Consider the following 22,560-nt stretch of genomic DNA (forward strand, 5'->3'; position numbering starts at 1 on the left):
GTAATGGACTGAAAAATGGTAGATGGAATTTAATGCAGACAGGTGTGAGGTGTTGCACTTTGGGTAGACCAAACCGTGGTAGGTCGTACACGGTGAGTAGTAAGGCACTGGGGAGGGCAGAAGAACAAAGGGATCTGGGAATACAGGTCCATAATGCCTTGAAAGTGGTGTCACAGGTAGACAGGGTCATAAAGAAAGCTTTTGGTACATTGGCCTTCATATATCAATGTATTGAGTACAGCAGTTGGAATGTTATGTTGAAATTGGTAAGGCATAATTTGGAGTATTGAGTTCCATTTGGTCACCTACCTTTTGAAAAGTAATGAATGAGATTGAAAGAGTACAGAAAAAATTTACAAGGAGTGCCGGGACTGGAGGACCTGGTTATAAGAAAAGATTGAATAGGTTTGGATTTTATTCCCTAGAACATAAAAGATTGAGGGGATATTTGATAGAGGTACACACAATTATGAAGGGTATAGATAGGGTAAATGCAAGCAGGCCTTTTCCACTGAGGTTGGGTGAGTCTCGAACTAAACGTTGTGAGTTAAGGGTGAAAGGTGAAAGGTTTAGAGAGAATATGAGTGGGAACGTCTTCGCTCAAAGGGTGGCGAGAGTGTGGAACGAGCTGCCAGCACACGTGGTGGATGTGGTTTTAATTTCAACATTTCAGAGAAATTTAGATGGGTACGTGGATGGGAGGTGTATGGAGGGCTATTGTCCAGGTGCAGGTCGATGGAACTAGGCGGATTAATAGTTTGGCATGGACTAGGTGGGCCTTTTCCGGTGCTGTAGTGTTCTATGACTCTTACTCTAAAGATGGTATTACTGGATAACTTCGCTTTTGTTTTCTTCGTTCTAATCATGAAACTGGCTTGAGAGCAATTTTCTACCTCAATGCACCCTAATATACTTATCACTAAAGCAAACATTTCGCTGAGATTGATTTGCGAGGCTCGGAGCAAGAGATTTCTGATAAGCTCTCTCATTACTTTTACAGTCATCGGCTTCTACTCCAAAATCCAATTTCTACTTAATTCTAGTACTCACCAGTTGCTTCTTCCACCTGGATCTTGTTGGACTTCTTCCCCTCTACACTATGGAAAATGCTTTCTCCATTTTTCCCTTCGGCTCTTGCTGCACCTTGATCACACCTTTGTCCCATTCTCCTTTTGTTGCCAACATACCACAGCATGTACAGCTTCCACGGACAAAACTAAAGTTCCTACCCCTAAACACATCCTTCTTTCCATCCCCGCCCACTTCCCACTCTCTGCTTTCTGCAAGGATCACTCTCTCTGTGATTTTCTTGTCCATTCATCCCTCTCCTACTGATCTTCCTACTGGCACCTATCCCTGCAAGCAGCCAAAGTGCTACACTTCCTCCCTCACCACCATTCAGGGCCCCAAGCCCTCCTTCCAGGTGAGGCAACGTTTCAACTGCGAGTCTGTTAGGGTCATCGACTATCTGGTGCTCGCAGTGCAGCCTCCTCTTCTTTGGTGAGATTCGGTGGGCTGCTTTGTTGAGCACCTTCGCTCCATCCACAACATGGAGGTTTTCCCAATGGCCAACCATTTTAATTCCAATTCCATTTCCCATTCCGACATGTTGGTCCATGGCCACCTCTACTGCCACGATAAGGCCACTCTCAGGTTGGAGGAGCAACACCTCATATTCTGTCTGGGTAGCCTCCAACCTGACGGCATGAGCATCGACTTCTCTAACTTTTGGTAATTTCTCCCCCTCCTTTCCTTTTCCATTTCCCATTCTGGCTCCCTTTCATGAGCCACTCTCCTCTCCTATCAGATCCCTTCTTCTTCAGCCCTTGACCTCTTCAACCTATCACTTCTCAGCTCCTTAACATCATCTCACCCCTCCCCCACACACCCACCTTTCTCCTCACTGGGTCTCACCTATCACTTGCCATTTCCCCCTCCCTTCTTATTCTGGCTTCTGTCCCACTCTTTTCCATTTCTGATGAAAGGTCTTGGCTCGAGACATCGACTGTCCACTCCATTATCGCTGCCTGACCTGCTGAGTTCCTCCAGCAAACTGTGCATGTTGCTCAAAACTAAAGTTGGCACTTTCAGGCGGCACAGAGATCTGTGAATACCCCTCCCATGAGGCCCACAAGGCAAGCATATGGTGCAGGCAACCTTCTAGTCCTGCCGCTTGCAGGTGGAGGGGGTGATCAGCTGCAAAAGATGCAGCTTCCAGTCCAGTGCGAAGGTTGAAATGTGTCTCGAAGTGAGGTGGTGCTGAGGGAGGGGTGGCAAGGAGGGAAGGCGGCAGGGGAGGGGCAATACAGAGCACATATTCTTTCACAAGGTGTGGAAATCTCGCGTTAAATTTTAAATTTGTTCCTCCTTGCGTCTGGTGTTTCTGTAAATTCGTTTGACCTTTTGTCCCCTTTGCAGCTCTGCTCAATCGAAGTGACATGTGAATCAGGCGGTGTGATGGCGGCTACCTTGGCCAACGGGGGGATTTGCCCAATTACAGGCGAGCGGATCCTGAGTGCTGAGGCAGTGAGGAATACCCTCAGCCTGATGCACTCGTGCGGGATGTATGATTTCTCAGGCGAATTTGCTTTTCACGTAAGCAGGATCATGTTCTTCACGGTTTAGACATCCCGTTAGCGGTGTTTACACCAGGCTATGCTGAGCACTGGACCTGGTGCCTCCACCACCTGATGTACAATTAATGCCTTTGTCACCTTCAGTGCTTCAAAGTGTTCTTTCTTCCGCCTGCATGGAGGAGCACTCAATCAACAGCCGAGGTAGTCTTCTGAAGGGGATTTCCTTGTCATGATGCCATGAAACTTCTTCAGTCTGAAATTAATGTCATGGAATCACAGGCAGTTTATATAACGTATCAGCTGCCAAAATAAAATGCTGGAAGAACTCAGCAAGTCAGGCAGCATCTATGAAGGGAAATGTTTTAGGCTGAGACCCTTCATCAGGACAGGAAAGAAAGAGGGCAGAAGCCAGAATAAGGTGGGAGGGAGGGGGAGGGGTACAAATTGGTGGGTGGTAGGTGAACCAAAGTGAGAGAGGTAAGATAGGAGTGTCAGGAAGGGTGGAGAAAGGAACAATGTGAGAAGCTGGGAGGCAAAGGGCTGAAGAAGAAGGAATCTGATAGGGGAGAACAATGGACCATGGGAGAAAGGGAAGGAGGTGGGGAACTAGAGGGAGGGATGTGTGGGTGGTGGCTGGTTGTGAGGGTTGGGGAGGGAACGAGAAGGGGAATGGAGCCAGAGTGATACAGGAAAACAAAGGGGGTGGTTTGGAGGGAGGGGGGAACAGAGGGGAGTGGTTACTGGAAGTCAGAGGAATCAATGTCGATGCCATCAGGTTAGTGAGAGGAGATCTAGGGGCAAGTGTAATATTTGAGATGGTTGCAAGGAATAAGAGCCTGGAGGAGGATCGGAGGAGTAACCATTCGGACTCACATGGGCTCAAATATTCTTACCTTTTCAGTGGCCATGTGGAACAGTCCATGTTCCAAACCTTCACCGGTAACACTCCCCAACTCTTTCTGCATTATATTGATGACTGCATTGGTGCTGCTTCCTACAGCCAAGCTGAGCTCAATTTTATCAACTTCACCTCCAGCTTCCACTCCACTCTCAAATTGACTTGGTCCATCTCCAGCACACCTTTCCCCTTTCTCGATCTCTCTGTCTCCATCTCTGATTACGTACCGGCATGTTTTACAAACCCACTGACTCCCACTGTAATCTTGACTACACTTCCTCCCAACCCTGTCACATATAGAAATACTATTCCCTTTTCTCAGTTCCTCTGTCTCTGTTGTATTTGTTCTCACAATGACGCTTTCCATTCCAGGACATCTGAGACGTCCCCTTATCAGAAAAAGGAGTTTCCTCTTCACTGTTGTCAATGAAATCCTGACTGACATCTCCTCCACTTCCTGCACACCTGCCCTCACCTCATCCCCCTGACATAACAGGGATAGGGTACCCCTTGTCCTCACCTACCACCCCATGAGCCTCCACTTATCATCCTCCGCAACTTCTGGCATCTCCTGTGGGATTCCATCTCATCTCACTGTTTTCTGCCGGGCTTGCTCTCTCCCCAGCTCCCTTGTCCATTCTTCCCTCCCCACCAATCACCCTCCAGTCACCTGTCCCAAACGTTACACTTGCCCCTATACCTCCTTCCTCACTACCCTTCAGGGCCCTACACAGTCCTTCCAGCTGAGGTTGCACTTGCCATGTCAATCCATGGGTGTTATTTGTTGTATCTGGTGCTCCTGGTGTGGCCTCATCTGGATCGGTGAGATCCAACGCATTGGGGAAGCATTTCATTGAGCACCTATGCTCTGCCCACCAGAACAGCCAAGTGGCAACTCATTTCAATTTCACCCTGACACGTCAGCCCATGGCCACCTCTACTGCTAAGTAGAGCACACCTATAAGCAGCATTGTATATGGTGACATACATGTACTTTGATAATAAATTTACTTTGAAGTTGGAGCTAGATCCAAATTAGAGGAAAAGCACCTCAAATTCAGGCTCTATAGTTTCCAACCTGACTGCATCAACATCGATTTCCCTAATTTCCAGTACCCCCCCACCCCCACCACTTCCACCTGGCTTCTTCCCAGTCTTGATGAAGGGTCTTGGCCCAAAACGTTAACTGTTTATTCCTCTGCCTGATTGGTGCCTGATCTGCTGAGTTCCTCCAGCATTTTGTGTGTGTTGCTCCTGTTTTCCAAAATCTGTAGAATCTCTTGAGTCTCCATAAAGTGTCTCCAGCTCTGGTGTGTCTGTCCACCTGCTGGGACAGGATGCACGGAGGGATTGTGCTGAAAGAGTACAGGAGATGGGATGTTATGTTGAAGTTGCCCAAGACGTTGGTGAGGCCAAATTTGGAGCATTGTGTGCAGTTCTGGTCACCTAACTACAGGAAGGATATCAATCAGCTTGATAAAGTGCAGAGAAAATTTACTGGGACTTGAGTTTTAGGGAAAGATTGAATAGGTTAGGACTTTGTTCCCTAGAATGTAGAAGATTGAGGGGAGATATGATAGAGATATACAAAATAATAATGTGTATAGATTGAGTAAATGCAAGCTGGCTTTTTCCACTGAGGTTGAGTGAGACTACAACTAGAGGTCAGGGGAAGGTTGAATAGGTTAAGACTTCAACTCCTAGAGACTGAGAGGAGACTTGATCAAAGTATACAAAATTATGAGAGGTATAGATAAGGTAAGGGTAAATGCAAGCAGGCTTTTTCTACTGAGGTTGGGTGAGACTAGAACTAGAGGTCATAGGTTTAGGGTGAAGGATAAAATATTAAAGAGGAGCTTGAGGGAAACTTCTTCACTCAGAGGGTGGTGTGAGTGAGGAACGAGCTGCCAGTGGAAGTGGCAGATACAGATTCAATTGTACATTTAAGAGAAGTTTGGATAGGTACATAAATGGGAAGGGTTTGGAGGGATATGGACTGGGTGCAGGAAGATGGGACTAGGCAGAAGATCAGGTTAGCATGGACTAGACGGGCAAGGGGTCCATTTCTGTGCTGTATCATCTACGACTTTAGTGTTATATTTATTGTTTTCTGATACTATCATTTTATCACTGTGTTTATTTCATTAACTTAATATAAATAATCCATCTGCTTGGTGGGATTTGAGGCCATTTTGGATTATTAGCCTAAACCTTTGGAGTATATTAGTCAGGTGCCACTTTAACAGTCTACACCACACACCCTTCAGAATTAATTTTGGCTCATCAAACTGCCTTGTGTCAACCAGATCAGATTACATTAGTTCTCATACTGTTAATAACCCATCTAGATCTAGACAGTCTCCAAAATGAATTAACTCTTTGTTGCCAGTTATCAACAAAAAGTCAGATAATCAATTTAATTATTTTCAAACTTAATATCATAAGTGCTTACCACTAGAATTCAATAAGTGGGATTAACTGATAAAAATATATCAGGTTGCAAAGGCAGATCAGTTGTAACGCAGTGGTTTAGTATCAACTGCTGATTTAAATTTACAACTGAAATTCATAACCAAGATCTTAACTAAAACTAATAATGGATCAAGAGGTTGGACACTAAGAAGTATGAAGTTGCTTGCTGCTTGTGAACATATCTGATTGCAGACCAACTCCTGTTTTCTCATTTAGTGTAAGCTCCACCAATTCCAGACCCACAATTCATTCCCATAAATAATGCCACGTATAAGACAAACTGGAAAAGTCTTGTCCATAAGCCCATAATACATAGGAGCAGAATTAGGCCCTTCAGCCCATCGAGTCTGCTCCCCCAATTAATCATGATTGATCTATTGTCCCTTTCAACCCCATTCTCCTGACTTCTCCCCATAACCATTCTTAAGCAAGAGCAAATCAACCTCTGTTTTAAATACACCCAATGACTTGGCCTCCACAGCTGTCTTGAGTAATGAATTCCACAGATACACCACTTGGCTAAAGAAAATTCTCCTTTTCTCTGTTCTAAACTGATGTCCTTGTATTCTGAGGCTGTGCCCTCTGGTCCTAGACTCCCCCGCTGTAGGAAACATCCTCTCCACCTTCACTCTATCTAAGCCATTCAATATTTGATAGGTTTCATAGAAACATAGAAAACCTACAGCACAATACAGAGCCTTTGGTCCACAAAGCTGTGCTGAACATGGCCTTACCTTAGAAATTACCTAGGGTTACCCATAGCCCTCTATTTTTCTAAGCTCCCTGTACCTATCCAGGAGTCTCTTAAAAGACCCTGTCATATCTGCCTCCACCAACGTCGCCGGCAGCCCATTCCACGCACTGACCACTCTCTGCATAAAAAAAACTTACCCCTGATATCTCCTCTGTACCTACTTCCAAGCACCTTAAAACTGCACCCTCTCATGCTAGCCATTTCAGCCCTGGGAAAAAGCCTCTGACTATCCACACGATCAATGCCTCTCATCATCTTATACACCTCTATCAGGTCACCTCTCATCCTCCGTTGCTCCAAGGAGAAAAGGCCAAGTTCACTCAACCTATTCTCATAAGGCATGCTCCCCAATCCAGGCAACATCCTTGTAAGTCTCCTCTGCACCCTTTTTATGGTTTCCACATCCTTCCTGTAGTGAGGCCAACAGAACTGAGCACAGTACTCCAAGTGGGGTCTGACCAGGGTACTAAATAGCTGCAACATTACCTCTCAGCTCCTAAATTCAATCCCACAGTTGATGAAGGCCAATACACCGTATGCTTTCTTAACCACAGAGTCGACCTGCGTAGCGGCTTTGAGTGTCCCATGGACTCGGACCCCAAGATCCCTCTGATCCTCCACACTGCCAAGAGTCTTACCATTAATACTATATTCTGCCATCATATTTGACCTACCAAAATGAACCACCTCACATTTATCTGGGTTGAACTCCATCTGCCACTTCTTAGCCCAGTTTTGCATCCTATCAATGTCCCACTGTAAACTCTGACAGCCCTCCACACTATCCACAACACCTCCAACCTTTGTGTCATCAGCAAATTTACTAACCCATCCCTCCACTTCCTCAGCCAGGTCATTTACAAAAATCACAAAGAGTAGGGGTCCCAGAACAGATCCCTGAGGCACATCACTGGTCACCGACCTCCATGCAGAATATGACCTGTCCACAACCACTCTTTGCCTTCTGTGGGCAAGCCAGTTCTGGATCCACAAAGCAATGTCCCCTTAGATCCCATGCCTCCTCACTTTCTCAATAAGCCTTGCATGGGGTACCTTATCAAATGCCTCGCTGAAATCCATATACACTACATCTACTGCTCTACCTTCATCAATGTGTTTAATCACATCCTCAAAAAATTCAATCAGGCTTGTAAGGCACAACCTGCCTTTGACAAAGCCATGCTGACTATTCCTAATCATATTATGCCTCTCCAAATGTTCATAAATCCTGCCTTTCAAGATCTTTTCCATCAACTTACCAACCACTGAATTAAGACTCACTGGTCTATAATTCCCTGGGCTATCTCTACTCCCTTTCTTGAATAAGGGAACAACACCTGCAACCCTCCAATCCTCCGGAACCTCTCCTGTCCCCATTGATGATGCAAAGATCATTGCCAGAGGCTCAGCAATCTCCTCCCTCGCTTCCCATAGTAGCCTGGGGTACATCCTGTCTGGTCCCAGTGACTTATCCAACTTGACGCTTTCCAAAAGCTCCAGCACATCCTCTTCCTTAATATCTACATGCTCAAGCTTTTCAGTCCACTGTAAGTCATCCCAACAATCGCCAGGACCCTCTTCTATAGTGAATACTGAAGCAAAGTACTCATTAAGTACCTCTGCTATCTCCTCCACTTTTCCACTGTCACACTTGATTGGTCCTATTCTCTCATGTCTTATCCTCTTGCTCTTCACATACCTGTAGAATGCCTTGGGGTTTTCCTTAATCCTGTCCGCCAAGGCCTTCTCATGGCCCCTTCTGGCTCTCCTAATTTCATTCTTAAACTCCTTCCTGCTCGCCTTATAATCTTCTAGATCTCTATCATTACCTAGTTTTTTGAACCTTTCGTAAGCTTTTCTTTTCTTTTTGACTAAATTTTCAACAGCTTTTGTACACCACGGTTCCTGTACCCTACCATCCTTTCCCTGTCTCATTGGAACGTACCTATTGCAGAACCCCATGCAAATATCCTCTGAATATTTGCCATATTTCTTCTGTACATTTTCCTGAGAACATCTGTTTCCAATTTATGCTTCCAAGTTCCTGCCTGATAGCCTCATATTTCCCCTTACTCCAATTAATCACTTTCCTAACTTGCCTGTTCCTATCCCTCTCCAATGCTATGGTAAAGGAGATAGAATTGTGATCACTATCTCCAAAATGCTCTTCCACTGAGAGACCTGACACCTGACCCCTGACCAGGTTCATTTCCCAATACCAGATCAAGTACCGCCTTTCCTCTTGTAGGCTTACCTACATATTGTGTCAAGAAACCTCCACCCCATCTAAACCCCTTGCTCTAGGGAGATGCCAATTGATATTTGGGAAATTAAGATCTCCCACCACAACAACCCTGTTATTATTACTCCTTTCCAGAATCTGTCTCCCTGTCTGCTCCTTGATGTCCTTGTTACTATTGGGTGGTCTATATATAAAAAAAACACCCAGTAGAGTTATTGACCCCTTCCTGTTTCTAACTTCCATCCACAGAGACTCCATAGACAATCCCTCCATGACTTCCTCATTTTTTTGCAGCTATGACACTATCTCTGATCAACAGTGCCACACCCCCACCTCTTTTGCCTCCCTCCCTGTCCTTTCTGAAACATCTACAGTAAAGCCTGGCACTTGAAGAAGCCATTCCTGCCCCTGCACCATTTAAGTCTCTCTAATGGCCACAACATCATAGCTCCAAGTGCTGATCCACGCTCTAATCTCATCCGCTTTGTTCACAATACTCAGTGCATTAAAATAGACACATCTCAAACCATCGCTCTGAGTGTCTCCAAGTTCTCTCTATTTGTGAGCCAACCTCCCTTTCCTCCGTCACTTCAGTTCAGTTCCCACACCCCAGCAATCCTAGTTTAAACTCTCCCCAATAGCCTTAGCAAACCTACCCGCCAGGATATTGGTCCCCCTGGGATTCAAGTGCAACCCATCCTTTTTGTACAGGTCACCCCTGCCCCAAAGGATGTCCCAATGATCCAGAAATCTGATCCCCCTTCATTCTAAATGCCAGTGAGTATGGGCCCAGAGCCATCAAATGCTCCTCATGTGGTAACCCTGTCGTTCCCAGAATTATTCTCATGAACTTCCTCCGGACCCTATCCCTGACTTATGCTGAAGTAAAAGATTAAATGTTAGGGGGAAGCACTATATAAAGCTAATTTTACATTGTTGGCTAAAATGTACTACTGGACCAAGTGGAAAAATAAAATTGTTGCATTATCAAAGCAGTGGTGTAAAGTCAATTAATTTTACTGTAAAAGTAATAAACAACAAAAATAAAACCAAACTTTTAGCACTCTAAAGAAGGCAGACTTCAAAGTCCATTATGGTACAGCATTCTCTGTTAATTATACAATAGCTTATTCTCTGACCTGTGCTGCTAGTCAGCTCCACTTCTGTCTAAAGATGAAAGAGACTGTACCTGCTGGAATATAGATCAAAAACAGAACCCTGAGTCAAGCAGCATCTCAGTGCTAGAAATCCTCAGCCAGCCAGGCAGTGTCTGTGAAGGGAAATACGGAGTTAATATTTTGGCTTTATGACCTTTCGTCAGATCAGCTCAGCATTTTCAGCTTTCTACCTCATATTTCCAGCATTCCCAGTAAAATATTTTTCCACTGAAACCTTGCGGAATTTTGCCATCTAGTGGTGCAAAATGTTATAGGTTTAGACGCAGACACACAAAATGCTGGCGGAACTCAGCAGGTCAGGCAACATCTATGGAGAGGAATAAAGAGTTGATGTTTTGGGCCAAGACCCTTCATCAGAACTCCTGACTTATTTTATTCCTCTCGATAGATGCTGCTTGACCTGCTGAGTTCCTCCAGTATTTAGTGTGCTTTACAGTAAATTTCTGCAGAATCTCTTGTGCTTACAGATTTAGTGACTATTCTGTTCAAATGCTTATCATGGGTTCTACCCCCTGCATGTTTTGTGATTTAAATTACAATTTTTTTCAGGATTTTTTTGTCTTGTTTTCACTAAGAAATGGCATGCTGTGGAAAAAGAATCCATCTCCCCTTCAGTGTTCTGACGTGCCTATTGTGTTCCTCAGGACACCGCACGTTCACTTGTTGGTAATCGAAATTAAAATTGTGGCATTTTAAAACAGTTCAAGTTTCTGGGAAAGCTCTTAATTGGTCTGCTTTTTCCAGTGATTTTGGCGGTGTTTATCCTGATGACATTTTATTATCCACTCAGTCAACTGTACATTGGATTCTAATTTTTTTGGACAGATCTTCCTCTCCTCTTCTGGTCTTGCCTTGCATTCAGGTGTAGTTCTAGAGTCATACCCTTAGCTTTTCCACCTGTCACCCCCTGCTGCTGACTTCATTCTCCACTCTCCTACCCACCTACCTTCCCCCTCACCTGGTTTCACTTACCACCTCCCAGCTCTTTCACTCTTCATTCCTCTCCATAGATGCTGCCTGACCTGCTGAGTTTCTCCAGCATTTTGTGTGAGTTACACTAGATCTCCAGCATCTGCAGATTTTCTTGTCTTTCAGAGGTGGCAATTTGACATGCATGAGCCTCAGCAGTGATAGATAAGCTATCTGGGTATTGGGAGTGGGGGCTTCACAAGCAAGCTCAATCTAATATTTACTTTCAGGCATGTATTTTCCATCAAAGGAATGGAGAGAGGAAGTGGTAACCTCAGCTAATTTTTCCATTCTTTATGCCAATGGCATTAATGTCAACTGGCACTCTGTTTGTCCTCTGCCTCACTCAGCTAACAGAAACTAGGAATTGAACTAACTGGCTCTGTTTTTCTCAACTGAGGCATCAAGGGGAAGTTGGTTTACATTTGAGTTAATTCTCATTTGCTGGACGAGTAAAAAGCATAACATGAAAAGCTAGCAGAGAGCAATGAATACAAAATGTTGGAGAAACTCAGCAGGTCAGGCAGCATCTATAGAGAGGATTAAAAAACTGATGTCTTAGGCTACCCCAAAATGTTGGCTCTTTATTCCTCTCCATAGATGCTGACTGACCCGAGTTCCTCCAGCATTTTGTGTGTATTACCCAGGATTTCCAGCATCTGCAGAATCTCTTGTGTTAGCAGAGAGCAATGCCATTAGTTGGCTGCCTTGCATACGAACTCAGCCAACTGGGAAGACTGCAGTGCTTTTTGACTGTCATCATTTGGTCTTCAATTATTCACGTCTGTTTGTGCATGCAGGTTGGCCTTCCAGCAAAATCTGGTGTTTCTGGTGGTGTTCTGCTGGTGGTGCCCAATGTGATGGGTGTCATGTGCTGGTCTCCTGCTTTAGACAAAGTCGGCAACAGTGTGAGAGGTATCGATTTCTGTCAGGTAAGAAATATTGCTAATAGTTTTAAGGGTCCTCAGGCCTCAAGACCTAACATCACTTTATGACATATAATCAATGTATATAAGATATCTCATGTATTTATATTTATTGTGTTCTGTGTATCATTGTATATTATATCATTGTGTTCTTTATCTTGCTGGTGTGTTTTTTTGTGCTACATCGGATCTAGAGTAACAATTATTTCATTCTCCTTCACACTTGTGTACTGGAAGTGACATAAGCAATCTTAAATCTTGAATCGCTGTAAATGTCCTGATTCATGATAGGACACTGTCTCTGATATCTCACCTAACTACCCACACTTTAGGTAACACTTTCCATCAGGGTTTTAGTAGGGGATGGGAGAAGTTTTTGGCACTCATCATTATCGCCATATACACTGTTAACACTGCGAGCTTCACTTCAGCAAGGAACTTGTTTGCACCCTGATGTATATGACAATAAACTAAACTGAATCTAAGTAGATTACCCAATAAATTCTCTAGAACTCTGTCTGGTCTGCTCTCTTTCAGGAACTAGTTTCCCTCTTCAACTTTCATAACTATGATAACTTGAGGCATTTTGCCAAGAAACTGGATCCAAGGCGAAATGGAAGTGAAGCCAGGGTAAGCAATCTTTTGCATGTGTGTCAGAATACTAACTGAGCATAATTACTTAAATTACAACCTGGTGTAGCTCAATATGCATTAGAACATAGAGCATAGAATAGTACAGCACAGTACAGGCCCTTCGGCCCACATTGTTGTGCCAACCCTCAAACCCTGCCTCCCATATAACCCCCCACCTTAAATTCCTCCATATACCTGTCTAGTAGTCTCTTAAACTTCACTAGTGTATCTGCCTCCACCACTGACTCAGGCAGTGCATTCCACGCGCCAACCACTCTCTGAGTAAAAACCCTTCCTCTAATATCCCCCTTGAACTTCCCACCCCTTACCTTAAAGCCATGCCCTCTTGTATTGAGCAGTGGTGCCCTGGGGAAGAGGCGCTGGCTATCCACTCTATCTATTCCTCTTAATATCTTATACACCTCTATCATGTCTTCTCTCATCCTCCATCTCTCCAAAGAGTAAAGCCCTAGCTCCCTTAATCTCTGATCATAATGCATACTTTCTAAACCAGGCAGCATCCTGGTAAATCTCTTCTGTACCCTTTCCAATGCTTCCACATCCTTCCTATAGTGAGGTGACCAGAACTGGACACAGTACTCCAAGTGTGGCCTAACCAGAGTTTTATAGAGCTGCATCATTACATCGCGACTCTTAAACTCTATCCCTCGACTTATGAAAGCTAACACCCCATAAGCTTTCTTAACTATGCTATCCACCTGTGAGGCAGCTTTCAGGGATCTGTGGACATGTACCCCTAGATCCCTCTACTCCTCCACACTACCAAGTATCCTGCCATTTACTTTGTACTCTGTCTTGGAGTTTGTCCTTCCAAAGTGTACCACCTCACACTGACGAAGTTCTGACGAAGGGTCTCGGCCCGAAACGTCGACTGTACCTCTTCCTAGAGATGCTGCCTGGCCTGCTGCGTTCACCAGCAACTTTGATGTGTGCCACCTCACACTTCTCCGGGTTAAACTCCATCTGCCACTTCTCAGCCCACTTCTGCATCCTATCAATGTCTCTCTGCAATCTTCGACAATTCTCTACACTATCTACAACACCACCAACCTTTGTGTCGTCTGCAAACTTGCCAACCCACCCTCCTACCCCCACATCCAGGTCGTTAATAAAAATCACAAGAAGTAGAGGTCCCAGAACTGATCCTTGTGGGACACCACTAGTCACAACCCTCCAATCTGAATGTACTCCCTCCACCATGACCCTCTGCCTTCTGCAGGCAAGCCAATTCTGAATCCACCTGGCCAAATTTCCCTGGATCCAATGCCTTCTGACTTTCTGAATAAGCCTTCCGTGTGGAACCTTGTCAAATGCCTTACTGAAATCCATATAGATCACATCCACTGCACTACCCTCATCTATATGCCTGGTCACCTCCTCAAAGAACTCTATCAGGCTTGTTAGACACGATCTGTCTTTCACAAAGCCATGCTGACTGTCCCTGATCAGACCATGATTCTCTAAATGCCCATAGATCCTGTCTCTAAGAATCTTTTCCAACAGCTTTCCCACCACAGACGTAAGGCTCACTGGTCTATAATTACCCGGACTATCCCTACTACCTTTTTTGAACAAGGGGACAACATTCACCTCCCTCCAATCCTCCGGTACCATTCCCTTAGACAACGAGGACATAAAGATCCCAGCCAGAGGCTCAGAAATCTCTTCCCTCGCCTCGTGGAGCAGCCTGGGGAATATTCCGTCAGGCCCCGGGGACTTATCTGTCCTAATGTATTTTAACAACTTCAACACCTCCTCTCCCTTAATATCAACATGCTCCAGAACATCAACCTCACTCATATTGTCCTCACCATCATCAAGTTCCCTCTCATTGGTGAATACCGAAGAGAAGTATTCATTGAGGATCTCGCTCACTTCCACAGCCTCCAGGCACATCTTCCCACCTTTATCTCTAATCAGTCCTACCCTCACTCCTGTCATCCTTTTGTTCTTCACATAATTGAAGAATGCCTTGGGGTTTTCCTTTACCCTACTCACCAAGGCCTTCTCATGCCCCCTTCTTGCTCTTCTCAGCCCCTTCTTAAGCTCCTTTCTTGCTTCCCTATATTCCTCAATAGACCCATCTGATCCTTGCTTCCTAAACCTCATGTATGCTGCCTTCTTCCACCTGACTAGATTTTCCACCTCACTTGTCACCCATGGTTCCTTCACCCTACCATTCTTTATCTTCCTCACTGGGACAAATTTATCCCTTACATCCCGCAAGAGATCTCTAAACATCGACCACATGTCCATAGTACATTTCCCTGCAAAAACATCATCCCAATTCACACCCGCGAGTTCTAGCCTTATAGCCTCATAATTTGCCCTTCCCCAATTAAAAATTTTCCTGTCCTCTCTGATTAATTAAACAGTACTAGAACAGAGCTATATACAATTAAATTTCACAGTTAATTATTACATTTTGTAACTCCGAAACATAAAACTAATTGAAAGAAAAACACGAGAGATGCATGTAAACTTTGTTTTTACTTTCAGTGACGTGTACACAAATGACATGGTGGCATAATAACGTATGCCATTCACATACTTTACATATAATCCATAATTAATAATTTAAACAATAAAGAATGCTTAATCAAACAATATATTTACAATATTACTCAAATATTAAATACACAACATTCCTCTCTCCTTTGTTATTAACTCCAACTCAATAGAGAATGCATCTCAACTTGTACACAGTATACTACATAATACAACTACTATATAGATATCCACACCATAGCAAATTTTAAATCATCCCATTCAGGCCTAAAAATTGTAATTGCTACGGAGGATTTCTTACTCTTGTGGGATAATGTCTTTCCTGACAAGTCACTGCTTGGCAGGTGAGACTTGTGGCTGTGAAACATTCTCAGGTTCTGGGGCCTCCTTGGTGGTGGTTGTAGGAGTTGACTCTGGGGCTGTAGGAAGTGGTTCTGATAGCTCGGCCACCTTTCTTCTCCAACAATTGACTCTGCTCTCCTCAACTGATTGATATGTCAGGTATCTTCAGATGATATCAGACACAATCTCCACTATGTAGGAGAGTGGTCCAGTTCCATCCTTAATCTTTCCAAGTACCCACTTTTAATCTCCTCTCTAGTCCTCACCAGGACTGCTTATCCAGGAGTGAAATATCGAAGCTCCTTGTTTGAGGAGCTTTCAATTTGTCTCAGCTATTTCTCCTGCATACTCCTTCTGAGATTGGGGTTGAGGAGATCCAAGCATGAATGCAAGGGACGACCCAGGGACAGCATAACTGTTGAGTTGTTGGTTATGGAGTGTTCTGCATTGCAATATGCCAGGAGGAAGTTGCCGAGCTTCTCATTGTGCCAGTGTAGTATGTTCTGTTGACATTGCTGGCAATGCATTCTTTAGACCCTGGACAAACCTTCCCCCCAATCCATTTGTAGCTGGGTGGTATGGTTTCATTTTCACCATGCCTAGATGACCGGCATGTAGCTCCTCCAACACTTCAGTTCTCAGCTTGAATGGTACAATAACCCTCAATCCCCACATAAGGCAACCCCTATCAAGGGCAAGTTCATTCCAACACTGGTAAAAATGAGGGAACCAGGATTTCTGCTGCACATTCCAGCCATTTGGGGTTGCCATGTAGACCTGAGACAGTGTGGGGTCTTTTCTGCTTTCCCTTTGGATCATCTCTGCCATAATAGTTTCAATTTGCACTTGGGAGAATCCGTCAAGAGGAGTGCCCTCTTTTGTAAGTGTTTCAGGTATTTCCTTTTCCAAGGGTAAACGGGACAATTGATCAGCATTTCCAGATTAGTTGTCTTCTAGAATTCAATCTTATAATTGTGTCCTCCCAGAAACAGAGCCCAACTCTGCTACTGCTGTTAGTGGAACACCCTTCAGTGGATTGAAGATGGACACTAGTGGTTGATGATCAGTAATGAGGGTAAACTCTCTCCCATACAAGTACTGGTTGAAAGGTTTTACACCCAAACCAGACTCAAGGCCTCTCAGTCAACCTGCACGTAATTTTTCTCTGCAGCAGTAAGATAATGTGATATAAAGGCTATGGGGCGTTCACTTCCATCACTCATAACATGTGACATGATTGCACTATACCATAAGGCAAGAGGTCACAGGGAAGCTTCACTGGGTGGTGTGGATCATAATGTGTAAGTACAGTGTCTGACATCACCATTTCCTTCCCCTTTTGGAAAGCCACCTCACTCTGCTTTGTCCATTGCTGTTTCTTCCTGATCTGTAGTAATGAGTTCAAGGAGTGGAGCACAGTAGCCAAATTTGGCAGGAACCTGTTATAGTAATTGATAAATCCTAAAAAGGACTGTAATTGTGAGTCATCCTTTAATCTTGGAGCATCCACCACTGCTTGAATTTTCTCAGCACATTTCTATAGTTCTTGTGCACCAATGGTGTGACCACAGTAAGTGATGCTTTGTTTAAAGAATTCACAGTTGTTACATCATGCTCTGAGCCTATAATCTTATAATCTTTTTAACACTGCCTTGAGATTTTAGAGATGTCCCTGCCAGAGTGCAGGTGCAGATGCTTCTCCAAAATTAAGACTATTGTAGCAATTAAGCCCTTTGTGAGTGCTTATGGTGAGAAACACTTTGGACTTTTCTTCCATTGCCATCTGTAGGTAGGCCTCAGCTAAGACCACCTTGCTAAAGTATTTTCCTCCAGAAAGGTTTGCAAAGATATCTTCTATACTGGGCAGAGGGCATTTATCTGCTTTCAGAACTGGGTTTATACTAATCTCAAAATCACCACAGATCCTGACAGACCCATTCTTCTTTGCTATTGGGACCACTGGCATTGCCCATGGGGTCCTCCACTGCACCTTGGAAAGAATTCCTTCAGCCTCCCTGTGATCTAGCTCACTGGCTACTTTATCATGGATGTGATAAGAAACCGCATAGGCTTTGTCAAACCTGGGTGTGGCATTTTAATTTAACACTATTTTACTCTTGATATGTTTGAGTTTTCCAATGCCATCCTTGAACACTTCTGTGGCATCATCCAGCACCTTTCTTAATTGGCTTTCAGTTGACTCTATTGCAGGGAGCGTGGCATGAAAATGGTGAATGGATCTTCAAACAAGTTGTAGCTATCTCAGCCGGGTCCCCACAATGCTGGTCCTCCTGGTTTTTTTTCACCACGTACAAGCCCATTGTGGTTTGTTGGTTGTTGTATTTCAGTGTTACAAATGTCACAGGAGTTGCCTTTTCTCCAGTATAAGATCTCAGTTGGATATCAGCATGTTTCGGTTCAGTATCTTTGAAATGCCATTCAAGCTCATTTGTGGAATAACTGAAACAGTTCCCAATTCTATTTTAATTAATCTGCCATTCACTTTTGGTGTAAGCCATATTGTTTGTCTCTTGTTAGTTTTCACATAGTAAATCTTAAGGCTACTCAGTCCTGTGTCACTCTTGTCATGATCAGATTTTTCATCAACAGCATACAGGAGTGTTCTTTGAAACTGCAACTTGACTTTTTTATCTTTTTCTTTTCCCTTTGCAGTCCGTTTATTTTTGTCTGCCTGACATGCTCTTTGTATATGTCCTACTTTCTTGTATTTTCTGCAAGTTTCACCTTTAAACCTGCATTGGTCTGGTGTACATGAGCCCTTGCCACAATGGTAGCACAATTGGTTTGGCCAGGCCGATTTTTATTTGAATGTTTCAATTTTGTTCGTGCTCCCTATCCTTCCTAATTGTAACTCAGTTGTGTCTCTATCTGTTGTTTCCATTGATATAGTTATGTCATCTGCAAGTTAAATGTAAGTTGTGCTTCAGTTAGGAGCCATTTTTGAATACTTTCTTGTAAGATTCAACAAACGAAACAATCTCTCAGTGCATCATTAAGTTAATCACTGAATTGACAATGTTCAGAACAACTTCTTCAATTCAGCCACCTATGCTGATACTGTATAGACTCCCGTTCCTTTTGATTCTGCTTATGAAACCTAAAGTATTCTGCAAGCAACAATGGTTTCAGTTCTAAATGTTCCTGCATTACTTTCACAATATCAGCAAAGCTCACTTTGGTGGTTTGGTTGAAGCAGTTAAACTTCAAAGCAAACTGTATGCCTTAAATCTCAATGTACTCAGTAAAACTGGCACTCGCTTTTCATTGGTTATTTCATCTGCTTCAAGATACTGCTCAATTTGCTCAGTATACAACATCCAGTTATCTCTTGTGCAGTATTTCTGATGTAGCCAGCCATTTCTGCTTTTATAAAAATTTATTATTATATCACCTGGCACACATTGCTTATGAACCCTCAAATTTCATCCATTTTCTGCCCATTTTTAACTCGACCATTTCTGTCCCTTCCCGAAGAACCATGTGCTGCACTGCATTTTTTTAAAACTCAGACATCTCGCTGCGTTTCAACAGGTAGGTAGTCACCTTGGGTTTGTTTAAAACTTCCTCATTGCCCCTGTTATGTTTAGTAACTCCAAAACATGAAACTAATTAAAAGGAAAAACAAGGGAGCCCAAGAGATGCATGTAAACTTAGTTTTTACTTTAAGTGAGGTGCACATGTATTGTATGACATAGTGGCATGATGACGTATGCCATTTGTGTACTTTTGCATATAACCTGTATTGAATTATTTAAACAACAAATAATGCTTAATAAAACAATATATTTACAATATTACTCAAATATTACTAAAATATTAAATACACAGCATTAATCATAAAAAATCCTAAAAGATTTCTTCCCCAATCTAAAATATAAAAGAAATGCCTGGCAGTCCAGTAGTCCTTAGCCAATTGATACTAAGTTGTTTGTACAAAAATATTTTAAAATATTTCTTTGCTGTACTTTCCTGTTGGACATCCATCCCTTCAGTTTGCAATCCTCCACCATAATACTGATACTATTTGCCCTCATTGGCCCATGTTCACTTGGCTAATGTTCTCATTTTGCCACACTGTTGCCTCTGTTTTCTGAGGACAGCTTTGCTTAACACTATGGGCAAGAACCAAGCGTCTCAGAGTTATCATAAGAAGTTGCACAGCAAAGTACTCTCCAAAGTAGTGTATCAGCCTGCAGGAAACATAATTGGAGAGGAATCAATTTTATTTAATGTTATCCAAAAAACGCAGACACTATCATATATATGGATATATGGATTAGAGGATGGAATATTTGCTATATTATATATATATAATAATATGTGCTATATTACTTGTATATTTATACAGCACTTTGCCTCACTGTGGGATAGGGGAGTGTCCAATAGTCAAGCGAGGAGATTTAATGGGGGAGAAAGAGTCTATAGAAAGGTATTCAATAAATGGTTAGAATCTGTGATAAGAGAGCACGTCCATTGTTTGAAGAAGAGGATTCACTTAGCGGGGAGAATGGGCTGTGGAAGAATATTCATGGGGTGTGGGAAGAGCTGGTCTGACGTACTTACGTTCTTACTGTGTTTGATTAATTTTTAATTTGGTTATAATTCTTTAATTTTAAAATTTCTTCCACCAGGAGGAGTCAGTGGTGAACTTGTTATTTGCTGCTTACAGTGGCGACATAGCTGCACTGCGAAGGTGAATACTTGTTTTTACGTCACAGTATGATTTCCTTCTTCCTTTTTCAGAGTATGTACACTCGAGCTAAGTATGGACACGGATAGGCTGCAGTGGGCAGACTTCTGGTTCTGATATGTGCTCAACACCTTTGTGCAGTCATTCAGTTGAGATTAGAAGCTGAAGTCAAATCCAGAGGGGAATTTCATTTGCAGTTCATGCCTCCAGGAAACACCATTTTCCTGGATTTCCTCCATTTTCTGATCCACAGCCAATAAGGCAATAATAGTCTGTGAACTATGCCCTCGGTTGACAAATGTGCTTCTTGGTCTGAACTGAAAGCCTGAATTCATTAGAAAGACAATGTTGGAGGTAAGAATTTAAGTAGTTAAACCTCAGCTTGAAGAACACAAGATTTCCTAAGCCATGTCAAGAAAACAGCCAGATTAGTTAGCATTTTACACCGTTTCAAATGTAAGTGGGGTGGAAGAAGATGTAAGTGCAGACGCCCATTTCCCACAATTTCTTATTCTCCTTTTGTAAGGAAATAGCTTATTCTGGTACATTTCATTCTATCAACATGAATCGAAGTATAAAAGTCTTCATGGCAAATGGTTGGTGTAAACCATCACTTCCTTCTGCTGACAGTACAGTGTTGCATTTCATATCTTAGTTATACTGTGTTATTTTTCATTACAGTAAATTACATTTAATGTAGCAAAACATCACAAGGTGCTTAATAAGACCATAAGATATCAGAGCAGAATTATGCCACTTGGCCCATCGAGTCTGCTCCACCATTTCATCATGGCAGATCCAATTTTCCTCTCAGCCCCATTCTCCTGCTTTCTCCCCTTAACCCTTCATGCCCTGACCAATCAAGAACCTATCAACCTCTGCCTTAAATATATATAAAGGTTTAGCCGCCACAGCTGTCTGTGGCAAAGAATTCCACAGATTCACCACTCTCTGGCTAAAGAAACTCCTCTTCATCTCCATTCTAAAAGGAGAGACTGTGTCCTCTGGTCTTGCACCCTTCCATCATAGGAAACATCCTCTCCATATCCACTCTATCTAGGCCTTTCACCATTCAGTGGGTTTCAATGAGGTCACCCCTCATTCTTCTGAACTCTAGCGAATACAGGCCCAGAGCCATCAAACGCTCTTCATATAATAAACCATTCAATCCTGGAATCATTTTTGTGAACCTCCTTTGAACCCTCTCCAGTTTCAGCACATCCTTTCTAAGATAATGGGCCCGAAACTGCTCACAATACTCCAAGTGAGGTCTCACTAGTGCTCCATAAATGGGAGAACATTACATCCTTGCTTTTATATTCTAGTCCACTTGAAATGAATGCTAACATCACATTTGCCTTCCTCACCACAGACTCAACCTGCAAGCTAACCTTTAGGGAAGCCTGCACAAGGACTCCCAAGTCCATTTGCACCTCATGTTTTGTACTTTTTCTCCATTTAGAAAATAGTCAACCTTTTTATTTCTTCTACCAAAGTGGATGACCATACACTTCCCAACACTATTCAATCTGCCATTTCTTTGCCCATTCTCTTGATCTGTCTAAGTCCTTCTGTATCCTCTCTACTTCCTCAACACTACCTGCCCCTCCACCTATTTTCATATTGTCTGCAAACTTTGCAACAAATCATCCAAGTCACTAACATATAACATACAAAGAATTGGTCCCAACACAGACCTGTGAGGAACACCACTAGTCACTGGCAGCTACGCAGAAAAGGCTTCCTTTATTTCCACTCTTTGCTTCCTGCCAGTCAACCCCTGCTTTATCCATGCTAGAATCTTTCCTGTAATACCATGGGCTCGTATCTTGTTAAGCAACCTCATGTGTGGCACCTTGTCAAGGGCCTTCTGAAAATCCAACTACACAACATCAACCAGTTCTCCTTTGTCTATCCTGCTAGTTGTTTCTTCAAAGAATTCCAACAGATTTGTCAGACAAGATTTTCCCTTGAGATAACCATGCTGACTACAGACTATTTTATCATGTGCCTCCAAGTACCCTGAGACCTCATCAAGAGTGTTAGCAACACACACAAAACGCTGGATGTGCTCAGCAGGCCAGGGAGCATTTATGGAAAAGAGTAAACAGTTGATGTTTCAGGCTGAGACCCTTCATCGGGACTTAGCCTAAAATGTCGACTGTTTACTCTTTTCCTTAGATGCTGCCTGGCCTACTGAGTTCCTCCAGCATTTTGTGTGTGTTGCTTGGATTTCCAGCATCAGTTTGTGACAAGAGTGTTATGCAATTCTGGTTGTCCCCACTGTAGGAAAGAATTTGAGGCTTTGGAGAAGGTGCAGAACAGGCTCA

The 22,560-nt window shown here is 43.2% G+C and overlaps 1 protein-coding gene across 1 annotated transcript in view; it reads left to right on the top strand.

The window, feature by feature from the left end:
• The window catches only part of LOC140191308 (glutaminase liver isoform, mitochondrial-like), a 72,240-nt gene that overhangs the window by 42,730 nt on the left and 6,950 nt on the right, over positions 1-22,560 (top strand). The window contains exons 12-15 of the mRNA XM_072248584.1: positions 2,419-2,595; positions 11,890-12,021; positions 12,553-12,645; positions 20,172-20,233. Coding sequence (XP_072104685.1) covers positions 2,419-2,595; positions 11,890-12,021; positions 12,553-12,645; positions 20,172-20,233 — 464 coding nt within the window. The remainder of the gene's footprint in view (positions 1-2,418; positions 2,596-11,889; positions 12,022-12,552; positions 12,646-20,171; positions 20,234-22,560) is intronic.

The sequence above is a fragment of the Mobula birostris genome, chromosome X (assembly GCF_030028105.1).
Source record: "Mobula birostris isolate sMobBir1 chromosome X, sMobBir1.hap1, whole genome shotgun sequence".
Taxonomy (NCBI): domain Eukaryota; kingdom Metazoa; phylum Chordata; class Chondrichthyes; order Myliobatiformes; family Myliobatidae; genus Mobula; species Mobula birostris.